At 44.6% G+C, this 13,399-nt stretch overlaps 1 protein-coding gene across 1 annotated transcript in view; it reads right to left on the bottom strand.

Moving 5' to 3' along the window:
• The window catches only part of LOC119223413 (ERC protein 2-like), a 42,491-nt gene extending 29,638 nt beyond the window's left edge, over positions 1-12,853 (bottom strand). The window contains exons 1-4 of the mRNA XM_062562704.1: positions 12,681-12,853; positions 9,743-10,886; positions 7,154-7,177; positions 6,275-7,048 (exon numbers count right to left, since the gene is read on the bottom strand). Coding sequence (XP_062418688.1) covers positions 6,275-7,048; positions 7,154-7,177; positions 9,743-10,609 — 1,665 coding nt within the window. The 5' untranslated portion in view covers positions 10,610-10,886; positions 12,681-12,853. The remainder of the gene's footprint in view (positions 1-6,274; positions 7,049-7,153; positions 7,178-9,742; positions 10,887-12,680) is intronic.
• Positions 12,854-13,399: the final 546 nt, after the last annotated feature.

The raw sequence follows: 13,399 nt of genomic DNA, 5'->3' as shown, positions 1-13,399 counted from the left end.
CCTGCCAAATAACGTCAGGATCAAAACAGAAAGGGGGGTTGGTTTTCTGTAATCACAAAATGGAAACATTCACCACTTAATGATAAATAAGCACACACACACACACACACACACACACACTACACAAAAAAAGAGGACTGTTTCAAAAATCCACAATATGGGATAACATGTCATTCTCGAATTCACCAAAGGAGGACTGTTGCGGTCTTTCTTTCTCTCCTCCTTTATATGACTAATCCTTCTGGCAGGGTGTGCTTTGCCTTTGTAATCAATACACTCTGCTCCTCTCATGCACTTGCAGCAGCGTGAGGATCCTAGCACATGTGCGGTCTGTTAATAGGCAGACAAATCACAAAGTACGTGTGAAAAATAACTGTGGTTTTGAAGTAAAGGAACCACTTTTAGAACAAGTGTTTTGCTAAATCGATGCTGTGTGGGTGTGCGGGGGGTTGTGCATAGAGACACATGTGGAGTCAACTGCATTTTTTTTACAGCTTTAATGACTTCAAAGGGTTGAAATGAGAGTGAAAGCTTCCATATGTGACATTTGAAACAAATTGAATAAGTACTCAACTGTGCATGGGCCAATAATGGCCTTTACATAGACACAGCCGCCACAATAAGACAATGTTTGGTAGATTGTTTCTGCATGTATGTTTGTGTCTGCAAGTCCAAAGCTCTACAGCTGCTCACATCCAGCAGTACACATCAATTAGTAAAGGTTTGTTGGAAAGAAGCTGCTAACACACTAAACAAGACAACAGGCTGCAAACTACATCACAACTTCCCGCTTTGTGTTGAAATGACAACACCAAACGCAGTTTAAACGCGTGTAGCACATTGGGACCTAACGTTTGAATTGCTCTTGTTGAGTCCAGATCCACTGTAAGTCCTACCTTCATATCAATGACAGTCTGTAGTGCCCTGGTCTTGGCCGGGTCGGCCTGGAGCTGGTCCCTGCGATGGAGCTCCTGGGGAGGGACCCGGTAAAAATAAGCCTGGCGACTCATCATCTTTTGCACCTTTGAACACCTACAGCTTCAGAGCCGCTGAAAAAAATATGAACGGTCCGACCAGTTCCCGTCTCTGTCCCTATTAAGAACGCTACGTTATCTATTGTACATCCTTAAAAATTCTAGTTTTGCAAAAAAAAAGGAAACATCCAACGATCTGTTTGATACTCTCCTAAGGATTTCTTTCCATCTTCAACAGCAGGTTCTGGTATGTTCTGTGCTCTTTTCCTTTGCGTATTTCTGTCCCTCTTTGTCAGCAGAAAGGAGACGCACTCAGCTATATGTCATGAGAATCAGTCTCTTTCAGTCTTTCAGTGTTCATCTCTCTATTTATTATCTCTCACTTGTTAACTCTCTCTCTCTCTCTCTCTCTCTCTCTCTCTCTCTCTCTCTCTCTCTCGCAGATGTCTCTGGCAGGCTAAAGCTCTTGCTTAGCAACACTTTCTACCAGCACATGCGCTACTTCTTCCATCAATATTTAATGGCCGCTCTGACCTACAACCGTGCCAGCGTGCGAGCACGCGCACACACTATCAAAAGCAAGAGGGAACAAAGCAGGTCGGGCATTAGGAGTCCATTCGAGATTCAACTATCCAGCAACAAATGGAAAATAATTAAGAAAAATATTGCCATTTAAAGTGCCTCCAAAAATGAACACAGAGCTAAAACAACACCACTCTAGAAGAAAGAGAAGAAATAGAGTGAAGCAGCCCAGCTGGTTTCGACACTGCTTCATTCACATGTGAAACGCGTCAATGCAAGATCTATCCATCGCAAAACAACCGCCATAGCTGATACTTGGCTTTAGTTAGCCTCACCACCACCAACAACTGCAACAACTGCACGCCCTGATGCTCGTCGATGTCTGCTACAGGAGCAGCTGCCACCTATCCGAGCAGCTATGTGTGAGGTCAGAGCAAAGATACCAAAAATGAACTCACCGGTTGTCGTATTTTCATCTTATTTAACTCCTACGTTATCGGAATGACTGTACTTTTTGAACTGGGGATCAATGTTGTCTTTTGCAAGAACCTCCTGTTCACACCCACAGAGCCACACATATTCACACCCAGAGTACTGGGCAGACTGGGCACCAGTCGGGGGGGGGGGGGGGTTTGGCGCACCTCGGTTGTGTGTTTGAGGGGGAGATGGCTTTGCGCGAACGCTGCTCTTTCAACCCCTGCATAGATTTATCTTTATTGAACAACTGGTTTGTGACTCGTGGGCTCTTGAAAGCTTTAGAATTCATAGCGAAATAATTTGTGCACAGGATAGTGTATACTGTGTTGCTTTAAAGCAAAATAAACCATTATAGAAAGAGGTCAGTTACAAGTGACAGCAGGCTTCTTCTATAGGCTTCACAAGATACAAATATGTCTTCACAGTAGTGGAGAAAAGGGAGAGCAGCTGTATATTGTTTAAAGTGCAAGTATACAAACAGGCAGAGGCAACTGGTTGCTCCTATTCCTCCCAGTAAGTTGAAATGAGAGTAGACAAGGCCCTTATCCTCCTGTCCATGTCAGTTGTGGATAAGGAGGGATTACTGCTGTCAGAGTATGCCTCCCACATACTGGTATGCCCACTGCTGCCACAATCCTAATTTCCTACTCCCCATATGTGTATTAATGCGTCACAGTAAGTGTGCATCCAGTCATGTGCATGTATTTATCTGTCCCATGGAGAGAGTGTGTATTAACTCCTTATCACCAAGGTTTAGAGTATAGTTGCAGTACAAAAGGGAAAATGAAGTCATGCAAGAGAGCATGTCATCAAAGAATGTCTTCGCTGCTCCACATGTGTCAGAGGACCAGGCATATGGAATGAATAGGATCGAACATAACACTTTAGCAATAAGTGCCCGCATCCTGAATGAAGGATACGGTCAAAAGGTTCAATTCTAGCCCAAAGGCAATGGTGTCATATGTGCCATGCACAAACTAGAACATGAACAGATCCTACATAGACACACACACACGCATGCATACAATCACACACATTCATCAATCACATTCCCATCCCTTTTCCATCAGTGAGAGAAAAAGGAAACACATTTGCTTGACACAAATGGGAAAATGTGGCCGCCTATATACGCTCAATGTCTAGAAAAGACCGTTTGAAAAGAGAAAATAGGAGAAAAAAGGTTTTACTGAGAAATGGGGAAGGGCGTGAGGAGAAAGTTTGAACCTTTCCGCTCAAACATCCTGGAAGACCAACAGAGCATGGAGAAGATGTGTTGTGGAGGGCGTGTGTTTTTGCTTATTTATTTACAGTGCAGTTGTTATCATTTTAGGGGTGAGCGGCTTCATTAAGCGAGGCTGAAGTAAGTCAAACAACGGAGCGTTAAAAAGGGAGAATGTTTTTCAGGATGAACTACAACAGATAGCATATCAACCTAGGGCAGGAAGACAAATGAAAAATAAGTGAGCCGATAAGCCGGGGGGCATGAGAAAGTGAGCTAACAGGAAAAAGCATGAAAAAGAGATGAAAACAAACCTGGCACTAAAAAGTTATGTGTCTGTAGTTTTGTTAATGTTTGAGAGAGGATGCAGGGCAGACAAGGGGCACTCGCCAAAAAGAGCGACAGGGCCTCTGGAGTCAGTCATACTAGAGATAAAACAGGGGAGCCATAAATGCAATAGCCTTATGTTCTCAACACGAGAGCAATGCCACATACTCAGTGGTCCTGCTGCCGCTCTGGACAGAGTCAGGTCCTCTACCGTGTACAGTGACCATGTGAAATCCGCTGTACGGTATGTATGAAAATTCAATATGCCATCTCCGAGTAAAAAACTCACAGTTTGAGCGTGCACGTGAGTGTGCATACCCTTGGCAGCAGGTCAGAGTTGTGCAGGAACAGACCAGTGGTGAGGCTGTTATTATTGGGTCCACGGGGACCTGGCGGCTGGGGAAAGCCGATTAGGCCCAGATTTATGCCTTGTGTGTGTGTATGTGTGTGTGTGTGTGTGTGTGTGTGTGTGTGTGTGTGTGTGTGTGTGTGTGTGTGTGTGTGTGTGTGTGTGTGTGTGTGTGTGTGTGTGTGTGTGTGTGTGTGTGTGTGCCATCACACACAGGCTAGGCTCAGAGTTTACACATCACACAAGTTAAATTCTAGTAGAACACTGCCCCTTTGTGGACATTACTAGTACTGCAAAAATGTTTCGGTAAATATAATGTGTTTTACACAGGCGAGAGAGCACAGTTTGCATCATACAAACCTACAGGATCTCACGGAAACATAATACTTTAAACACATTCTTGTGATCAGGTGATCAGTTTTCTTCCAAGCAGTACAGAATACCAAGAACTCTGTGTCAACCCTCAGCCAAGGATAAATAAAAGCAGAGGTGAACTGAATATGGAGGCATTTATTATCCCAGCTCAAGCTAAACAAGCTGGGTCATTTGAAGGAGAGTAATGGGCACAGTAATGAAAGGCAGTTGGGCTGGTTTCCTTTGGAGTTAATCAAAAGAGCCAAGAGTAGTGCACCCTAATGGAGGCAATAGCTACACATACCATCATAGGCTCTCCTTCACGAACCATGACAAGTGCAAGTGTAGGGCTTAATTATGTTTAAACAAAGGCAAGAGGCCTTCACAGGAATCAGGCACAGTGAATTGAGTGTATAGGAACCCCTTCAAATTAATATTAATTCAGACCAACCTTGGATTCAACACAACCACAACCGCATCCAAACTTTCTGACAATTTGGCTGTACTTCACCACAATGTTAGTAAACTACATTTGTAACGCGCCAACTTTTGGTCCCTCCCCCCCCAGTGTCTGACAGTATCTTTCCACTGCAACCCAATGTGTATTATCTCAGTTATAAGGAACTATTTTGATTCAATGCATCGATTTGGGGACTGACATTGTATTGTTAGGAACCTTAAATACTGTCTCACACACACACACACACATATATGTATTATATATGTATATATACATGGCTATATATGTATATATGCATATGTACATAAACAGACATCACAGCATCTCAACCTCAGGGGAGAGGAGGTCAGAAGGAGACGGGGGGAAAGCACGAAAGAACAACAATCGCTTCTCTTTTCAATCAGGGCTTTTAGAGTGTTTTCACTCATTAATCATACATTAATATTCAGAAAAATACAGCTTGTTTTTTTAGCTTAGAAAAACACTCCTTTCTCCCCCCCCTGCTCCTCCTCCTCCTCCTCCATTGCACCCACGGTATGTGTTAAGCTGTCAAGTAGGTAAAAATAGCACAGCACGCAGAGTGTGTGAACAGGTACTCACCTTTTAGACACACAGCATGGTCCCTTACGCACAGGCACGAGCACACACATGCACAGCAGTGGTGGCATTAGCATGGACGGAAACCCCCATGCTCCACGTCTGACAAAATCATAAGTGTGACCGGCTCAGGTGGATATCCCATCAGCCACCGGCAGCTAGGCTAAAAAACGCTAAGCCGACTGGACCCAGATGTGGACGCATGCTCACAACCACACACACACAACGCACACACAAGCACTATCAGGTGTAACCGGGCATAGCAGACAAACAATATAGACGAGTAAAACAAGAACATCCTAACGAACAATAGCGGAGCCATGCACAGACATGCAACACACACACACAGACAGAGGGGGAGAAATTAAAGGCTAAGAAGATTTAGGAGTTAAAAATAAACAAGGCAGGAACAAGGAGCACAGAGTCAGCGCGAGCTCTCCTGCCAGAGGATAGAGACACTCCTGTTCCACAATAAAGCTCAATTGAGCGTTTTCATATTCAAATTCTAATGAAGAATACAATTCAGTCTCCAAGGACAAAGGAAAATAACAAACTGTTTGGTATGAGTATAACCATATGGGTTACAGCCATTTTTTGACCTTATTTAATTATCTTTTAATTTCCAAAGCACAACAAGCGTAATGCATGCCACATGCTGTCGACTAACTGCCAAAGGCTGTTCTTAACGCACAGACCCCTAAGACCATGAGTGCCATGTGAGCATGTGCATATCCAGGAACACACACACACACAAACAAACAAACAGAGGTGTATTGTAAAACTGCATGGCTGAACAGGCTTAGAGCTCTCCGTATGTCAATCAATCCCATTGATAAGACCTGCTGAGCAGCTTTCTACTAAGCACTCTACATAACACTCACATACAAATATATACACACACATTCACATCCGTTTATTAATGCAAATGAATGGTTCAGATGCATAACCATCCACCGTCTGCAACCCTGAACAAGACATGAGGAAGAAAAACTCACCTCTCTCACGTGCATGTTCTCAAGCTGTGCTTCGGCCTCCTGCGCCGCCATCGTTATGATGCCTGATCGCTGTCCCCGACCCCAGTGCCCCTGTCCCTGTCCCTGACCTTGACCGTGCCCTTGGCCCTGGAGCATCTCCAGTAGCCTCTGGATGCTCTCATCCCGGGCGCCCAGGGTCTGTTTCTGAGAGTCCATTCTCATCTCCATCTCTTCCACGGTCTTCCTCAGCAGGAACAGCTCCTTGATCTGCCGCTCGCGCTCCGACTGCAGCCGGTAGAAATTCTCCTCTGATGGATCATTAGGAGGTGGTGAGGAGAAGCCGTCACAGCCGGGCACCTGGCAAGGGCTGCCGGCCCGGAATGAACTAGAGCCGGCCGCTACCACGGGACCTTGGCTAGGACTGTAGAAGGGCTGATCGGAGTTGTTCCTCGGCCCAGGCTGAAGGGTGTTGGCAGGGCTGATTCTCTGAGTTGCCACTGCAGCGTTACAGCCGTAACCGGGGCTATGAATGATGACATCAGCTTCCTGTTGCCTGGGATTGTAGGTGTTGGACGGACTGGCTCTTGCGCTATTCTTCGGCCCGGGACTGTGTAGGTTACTGGGGCTTTGTCTGGGGCTGGGGCCGGGGCTGAGCCCCCCTCTGTGGTCCTGGTCTGTATGGAGTTCTCGATAGGAGCCCGAATTCCCCTGCTGTCGCTGTTGCTGCAAGCGACTGTTCATGTCCCTGTGAGCCTTCAGCTCTTCCTGAAGCTCCTGAACTGTCAGCGGTAGCTGCTACAAAGAGAGAGAGGGATTCAAAACAACAATGTTTAAGAATTCATAAACACAGGAAGACACATTCATGTAAAGAAGAAGAGAGCGGGGTACAAAAAAACAGACCTTGTTTCTTCTTATTTCCCCAGGCTGCAGAAGGGAGATGTGAAAAAACATGCACATGCATTAAGGCAAAACATAACCCTAAATATAAAAACCATTTAGTATAATGCTTCGAAGAGGTTGGTGTTTGCTGCATGCTTTGGCCACTAAGAGGGGGTATTTCTTTTCAAAGCACAGGGAGAACACAGACAGTAATTGTAGGTGAAATGACCAGTTTGTTTGGAGGAGGTGGATATCAAAGTGTGAGAAGACACGATGAAGTGGGATGTTTTCCACGTTGACAAACATAAAAAATACAGTTACTGGCTTAAAGGGATCCCAATAAAGCCAAACTGATTAATAGAAAAGTGACAAATAAGTGACAAATAATGATTATTAATGATTAATAATGAAGTCTACAATTATGACATTTACAAATCACTGGTCAAGCGGCTGAAAAAGAATAATAAAAATTTTAGTCTTAATAAATAAATAATTCTGTGTCATGCAACATGATCCAGATACACAACAGTAAATGTAAGTTAAAACATGAATCTTTTCATCAGTGTGAAGATACAATTTTTTCCTCAAATCATCTTACTCATTTGCTCAAGTCCAGAAGGTGGGATGCGCCAAGGACACAGAGCTGAGACGTAGGAGGAAGGCGAGGGTGAACATGGGTAATCGATGCAACAAGCTAGCACTGAATCTCAACTCAAGAGTGGGTGGACAATCCTCCACACAAACACACACGGCCAAGACTGCAGACACAAATACATATGTAGAAGCACAGAAACACACAGACACACACAGAAAACAAACAGATGGTTAGGGATGACTCCGGCCGTGATAGCTGAGAGAAAAGGTGACTTTCCTTATGCTAATTACAAAGTTAACTTGTCAAACGGGCATCTTCCCCGTGACTCTCAAGGGGCAAAACACAGCGGCAAATGGAAAAGGAGAAAAAATCTGAAAGAGAAAATGGCAGATAGAGGTGATAAGGGAGAGCACGGTGACAGCAGATACCGATTCTGCATGAGGTACAGCTTTTGCCCTTTCAAAGTGACTAAGTAACTAAGAGAAACTGGGCTTATTTCTGAGAGTATTCGATTGGATTGAAACATTCCGAGAGAACGTTTGTAGACCAGAAGGGTTGGTGACAATTTAATGAGTGATCATTGTTTCTATCAAAGTCCTGACCATTATCACCACAGCTGAACTATCCCTAGATATGTGTGTCTGTGAGGAGGACATTATGGATATGAAAGCTATGGAAAAGCAAACTGACCTACTGGGTTTGAGGAAGAGCTAAACGGTAAACACAGCTAAACGTTTAAAGTTCTTTGATGCCAGTTTTGATGCTATTAATACACTGAATAAATTCTGCTCCTAGTAACCCCACAATATACTCTGTACACATGTGCTTTCATTACTGTGTCAGAGGATCCGTAAAGTTGATGGGCTTCAAACATTTACAGATTCTGTGTGTTTGTTTAATGCTACAGAAGTTCCACACTAGAACATATTTAATGCCTGTAAGGCTCAGGTAAAGGTACTGTGTGTAGTTATGTTTGTGCCTGTGTGTAACCTTACATGAGAGAATTGGTAGTAAAGGCAGATCATGCTATTTTAATATACGTTTCTGCTTGTTAAGGAAGAGTTTTGAGAAACATATATCAATCGGAACTTGATACAACTACATAGAAATGGCTGAAAAAAACAGTTCTGTAGCTCGGTATTCATTTTCAAATGTTCTCGCTTCATGTTATCATCACTGAAAGTGTGTTGGTGTCACAGTGTCCTCACACTGTACGACAATGTGAGATGGAAAAGTCTATAAATATGAATCCAGTGGTGGCGCCTTGGTTACAAGAGAGAGGAGTCTGATGAAAGATATATTATGCTGAAATGTAACATGTAGTGTAAGTAGATTCAACAGAAACTAAACATGCGTGAAAGAGGATGAAATATGTATCAAGAGAAACAAGTCGAGAAAGAGTTCTTATTTTTACACCTGACAAACACGGACGTAAAGGGAAGTAACATTCCAGGAAAACAAATGGAGACATAGAAGGTTGATGGGACAGAAAAAAAGAAGCAATGCAGCGAGACAGACAGATGGATAATGCCTCAGACTGAGTGGGACTGACTCCAGGGAGAGGTTGCACAAGACAGACTGGTCACCATTCCTTCAGGAGAAGCTGTGAGTGTTTTTTTAAAATTCAACTAAGCCCGCTGAATAGCCTGCCACTAGGGCACGTTCCCTTGGAAACACAGACAGCACTGAGCCTGGCAAGCACCTCGACAAATGAATTGTATAAAAGCCTCGCTAAGCAACCTTGAAGATGGGAACAGAAGGTATGTCGTGAGGGGTAGGATGTACAGAGGAGATGGCCGCGCCTACAAAAATGTCTGAATGCGATGTGTGAGCAGACAACGATTTTTGTTTCAAAAGGAGATAAATATGCTAAATATAATCTTTTCTAAGGGACTTACTGTTGAATACGGAAATCAAGCATTTAGATGCACTAAAAAGTTTAGGAAATTGCTTGTGTTTTGCTCACAACTACATTCTCTCTTCATTTAAAAAAAAAAACCTGTCATTTTTCTCACCTGCATATCGTCTTGGTTAGTCCTGTACTGGTCCCTCAAAACCGAGGTCCTCCCCGCCTCCTCCCGCCTAACCCCCTTGTCTCTTTTCACGTCTGGGCTCCAGAAGTTGACATGGTTCATGCTGGGACCCGTCCTTCCATCCCTCCCCACATCCAGCTCTCTCCTCAGGTTATCGTTCTCCCTCTGCAGCTCCCTCAGCTGAGACTGGAGATCAAACGAGGGAACTTCTCCCCGTCCAGCCCAGTCGGGGGCCTGAGGATGTCTCCCAGACTGGCGCCGCAGACTCGTTGTGCTTGGAGGGTGCGAAGTCTGGTCTCCGTGGGCGTCCGAAGGGGGGTGTAGGCCAGACGAGGGGATGTTTGGGTTGCTGCCCATAGCTGTTGATCGGTTACTGTTGGAGGAGCGGCTGGTGCTCCTGCCCAACGTCATGGTGCCTTTGGGATACCCGCCCGAGGGTTCCAAGGAGTCTCGCTCACACGGGTACATGGTGCCGGAAGTTGCATAGGCAGCACTCAAAGACTGGATGTTCTCCATGGACAGGGTTTTACCCCTCGGAGCCGTCGCTGAACCCCGACCTGCTCCCTTGTCTGCTGCTGTGCTGGGTTTGACCTTTGAACCTGGCCTTGACACCGACCCTTGACCCCCTGGCGATTTAGACGCTGGTGCAGAAGCACTCCCCGACACAGAGCCCGGTTCTAGCCCCGAGCGGGAGCCTGGTGATGAATTTACAGCCTGTTTGCCTTTCGCCTGCTTGGGGGATCTGGAAAAGCGTGAATGGGCTGTGCCGCCGCCATCGCTATGGCCGCTACTCTTTGCGCCAGCCGGCAGCTTGTTTTGCGCGGGCTTTGCTCTGATGTTTAAAGGCATTTTTCATATGGCAAAAGTGGACCTTTGAGATGAGACCGTTGAAGTTGGGAGTATTTTATTATATTCATTTATGGAACCAGAAGGGATAACAAGGTTTAGAATAAAGGCCACATCTCGGCTTTTGAGTTTTCACCTGTACATTGTTGATCTATAGGACTTGAGGCTGTCTCATTTAGTCCTATTAGAAGTAGATGGCAGTGACTGTTGGGTAGAGGGCGTCTTGATGAAAAGGCCAGAGGTCTGGTGGTTTCAGCTACAGTGCAGTACATCATGGATTCTAAATACATAAAAGAATGACAAATATTACGTGAAAGCTTTTACCAATTACATAATGATATCACAAGCAGCATTACTACAAGGGCTGGTATCATTGTATTAGGCTATTGCCAATACAAGGTTGAATCCAATACCAAAACTTTGTCCAAACTCCTTTTGCTCAACAAAAAGTGAAATAAACCTTAATGACAGGAATTGTCTCAGAATTAGGTATTAATAGATTTAAATCAACAATATCAGTTAGATGTAAGGATCATTGCCAATTTTGTGTTGGCTACACATCTCTGCATGGTTCCATGAGACATTATTTACTAGTTACTATTTGTTTCCCTGGATCATACGCAGAACCGACAGATATGTAGTACATCACAGTTGTATTTTTGATGTAGTGCACAGTCCTCAAAACTACAGAGTTACAGGAAATAATCAACTATACAGCAGTGTCGGGCACCACCAATCTGGTGAACAATTAACTTGTACTACAGAATACTATGTATACCTCTTTGATGGGAGTGATGGGAGGACAGTGGAGCAGTGTCGGTTTAATAAACTATAGGTTGGTGGTGTAGTGACATCGTACTGGTTTCTCACCCATTATGTACAAAACACCTTACACAGACACATTCAACAAAGCACAGAGAGGGTCCCGTTTATCCATTTCAGCACCAAGGACAGCACCGAACCAACCACCATGAAGCACATGGTCTGTCTAATCAGGTCTGAGGGAACCAGTTATGACACTTGTAATGTGATGCTATGAGCACATACAGTTATCATCAAAAAGCCATCGATTATTACAAGTAGGTAAAAACATATCACCAGGAAATCAGAGTAAGCTAAATGCAGTCCAATGTGGAGATATTGAGGACGGTCTGCAAAGTAAAGGCAAATCCAAATCATAATCCCTCCTCTAATCCAGAAGGATTGGGTGCTTTGATGCAGGATGCAACTGAGAGATTGGTTAAATCTGCTTGTCAGTCATAACATAGCTGTCAATCCCTTCTCCACCACTGTTTGAGACAATGAATGTAGCTTCATGTCCTGCAATGGACCGCCATGCCTGTGTGTAATTTCACTACACTAAGTTATGCAAATAATTAAGTAAAACGGATAGAATTTAAATATAATCACACCGATGAACCGGCATACCATGTTTGATTTAACATACTGAAGCTTTGCTTCGTTTATTTGATATCTCATTTGTATTAAGATGGAGGTCTGTTGGTCTGTCGGTTTTCGAAGTGAACGCGCGATGTTTACGCAGCTGTGGAACTCCTCGTCAAACCACACCGACCGAGCCCAATGCACACAATGAAGTGGGCGAAAGGGAGTAGTAAACGTTTCGCTTCGCCTCGAGCCCTTCCGCGCTCACTCGTGAGTTGGCCGCCAGCTGTTGCCGCGGAGAGCGAACTCGAGTCCCCCCCCCCCGCCCCCCGCCCCCCGCCCCCCACGCTGCAATAGCGTAACTCCTTCATTTATATCATTCCACTTGAGCTCAAATAAAGCGACCGGACAACCCGAGGGGGACAAAACTAATAGACTAAGACTACATTCTAAGGAGCGAGCACGCGGCCCGGACACAGATGGCCGAATAACTCCACTACGACCACGGCATTGAAGGATTAGTTTCTTGCTCCTATGCACACGGCTAACATGACTTCCCGGCTAGTACCTTACATAATAATTAATCTGCCACGCGAATTAAAAACAGTTAGATTTGTTGTCGGTTTTTTAAAAATGTTGTTTCAAATGTGTGCCACAGATTCCAGGTGTGCGTGCACGCGACGCGACTTACCGGGGAGCCACCTCTCCATCACCTTGAAGTCGCGAGCGCACCGTGTCCGACCTCGGCGCAGGCTCCATGATTTCATCCGCTCAGCTTCCTCATGACCTGTCCTGCCATCGGTTCCGCGTGGGCGTGCTCTCACGAGCTGGCGTGTGCGTGACCGGCATGGTGGGGCAGCAAGACCAGAGTTTTTTTTTTTTTTTTTTTTTTTTTTTTCATAGACTGCACCCACATGAGCATCGTTCGGGCAAGGGCCACTTGAAAGGTCTCATGTGCACAAAAGCAGCATTTTAATATAAAAAAAAAAAGTAATATGGACAGATTAGTGTGCAAAGTTCATTTGATTAATGGATTCAAAAGCCACAAAGGCAAGTTTAATAACGACTATGAGAGGCTGATGCATAAGAAATATTATAAAATCAAACTATGATTGGATTTGACCCCAGGTTGTAATATTATGAAAACTGTGCTATTTGCGGGGGCCCTGGATTGCTTTTTCTGGTTAGGAGACTGCAGCTGTTCTTTCACTTAATATAAATAACTGAGAAAATTAGCAAGAATAGCTTGCTTGAGGTTTCACTCTCAGAGACGTGATGGTGTTTTGTCAGATGGAATTCCGAGGCCACACCAAAAATGACTGACTGCAACAGCAGAGTTTCGTATGGAATTAAATCGGGTTTTGAAAGAAAAAGGTGATTGAATTTCTAGCACTGAATATTTACACATTG

The sequence above is a fragment of the Pungitius pungitius genome, chromosome 1, assembly GCF_949316345.1.
Source record: "Pungitius pungitius chromosome 1, fPunPun2.1, whole genome shotgun sequence".
In the NCBI taxonomy this organism is placed as follows: Eukaryota; Metazoa; Chordata; class Actinopteri; order Perciformes; family Gasterosteidae; genus Pungitius; species Pungitius pungitius.
Note: the sequence above shows the minus strand (reverse complement) of the source record. Positions and strands in the feature narration are given on the sequence as shown.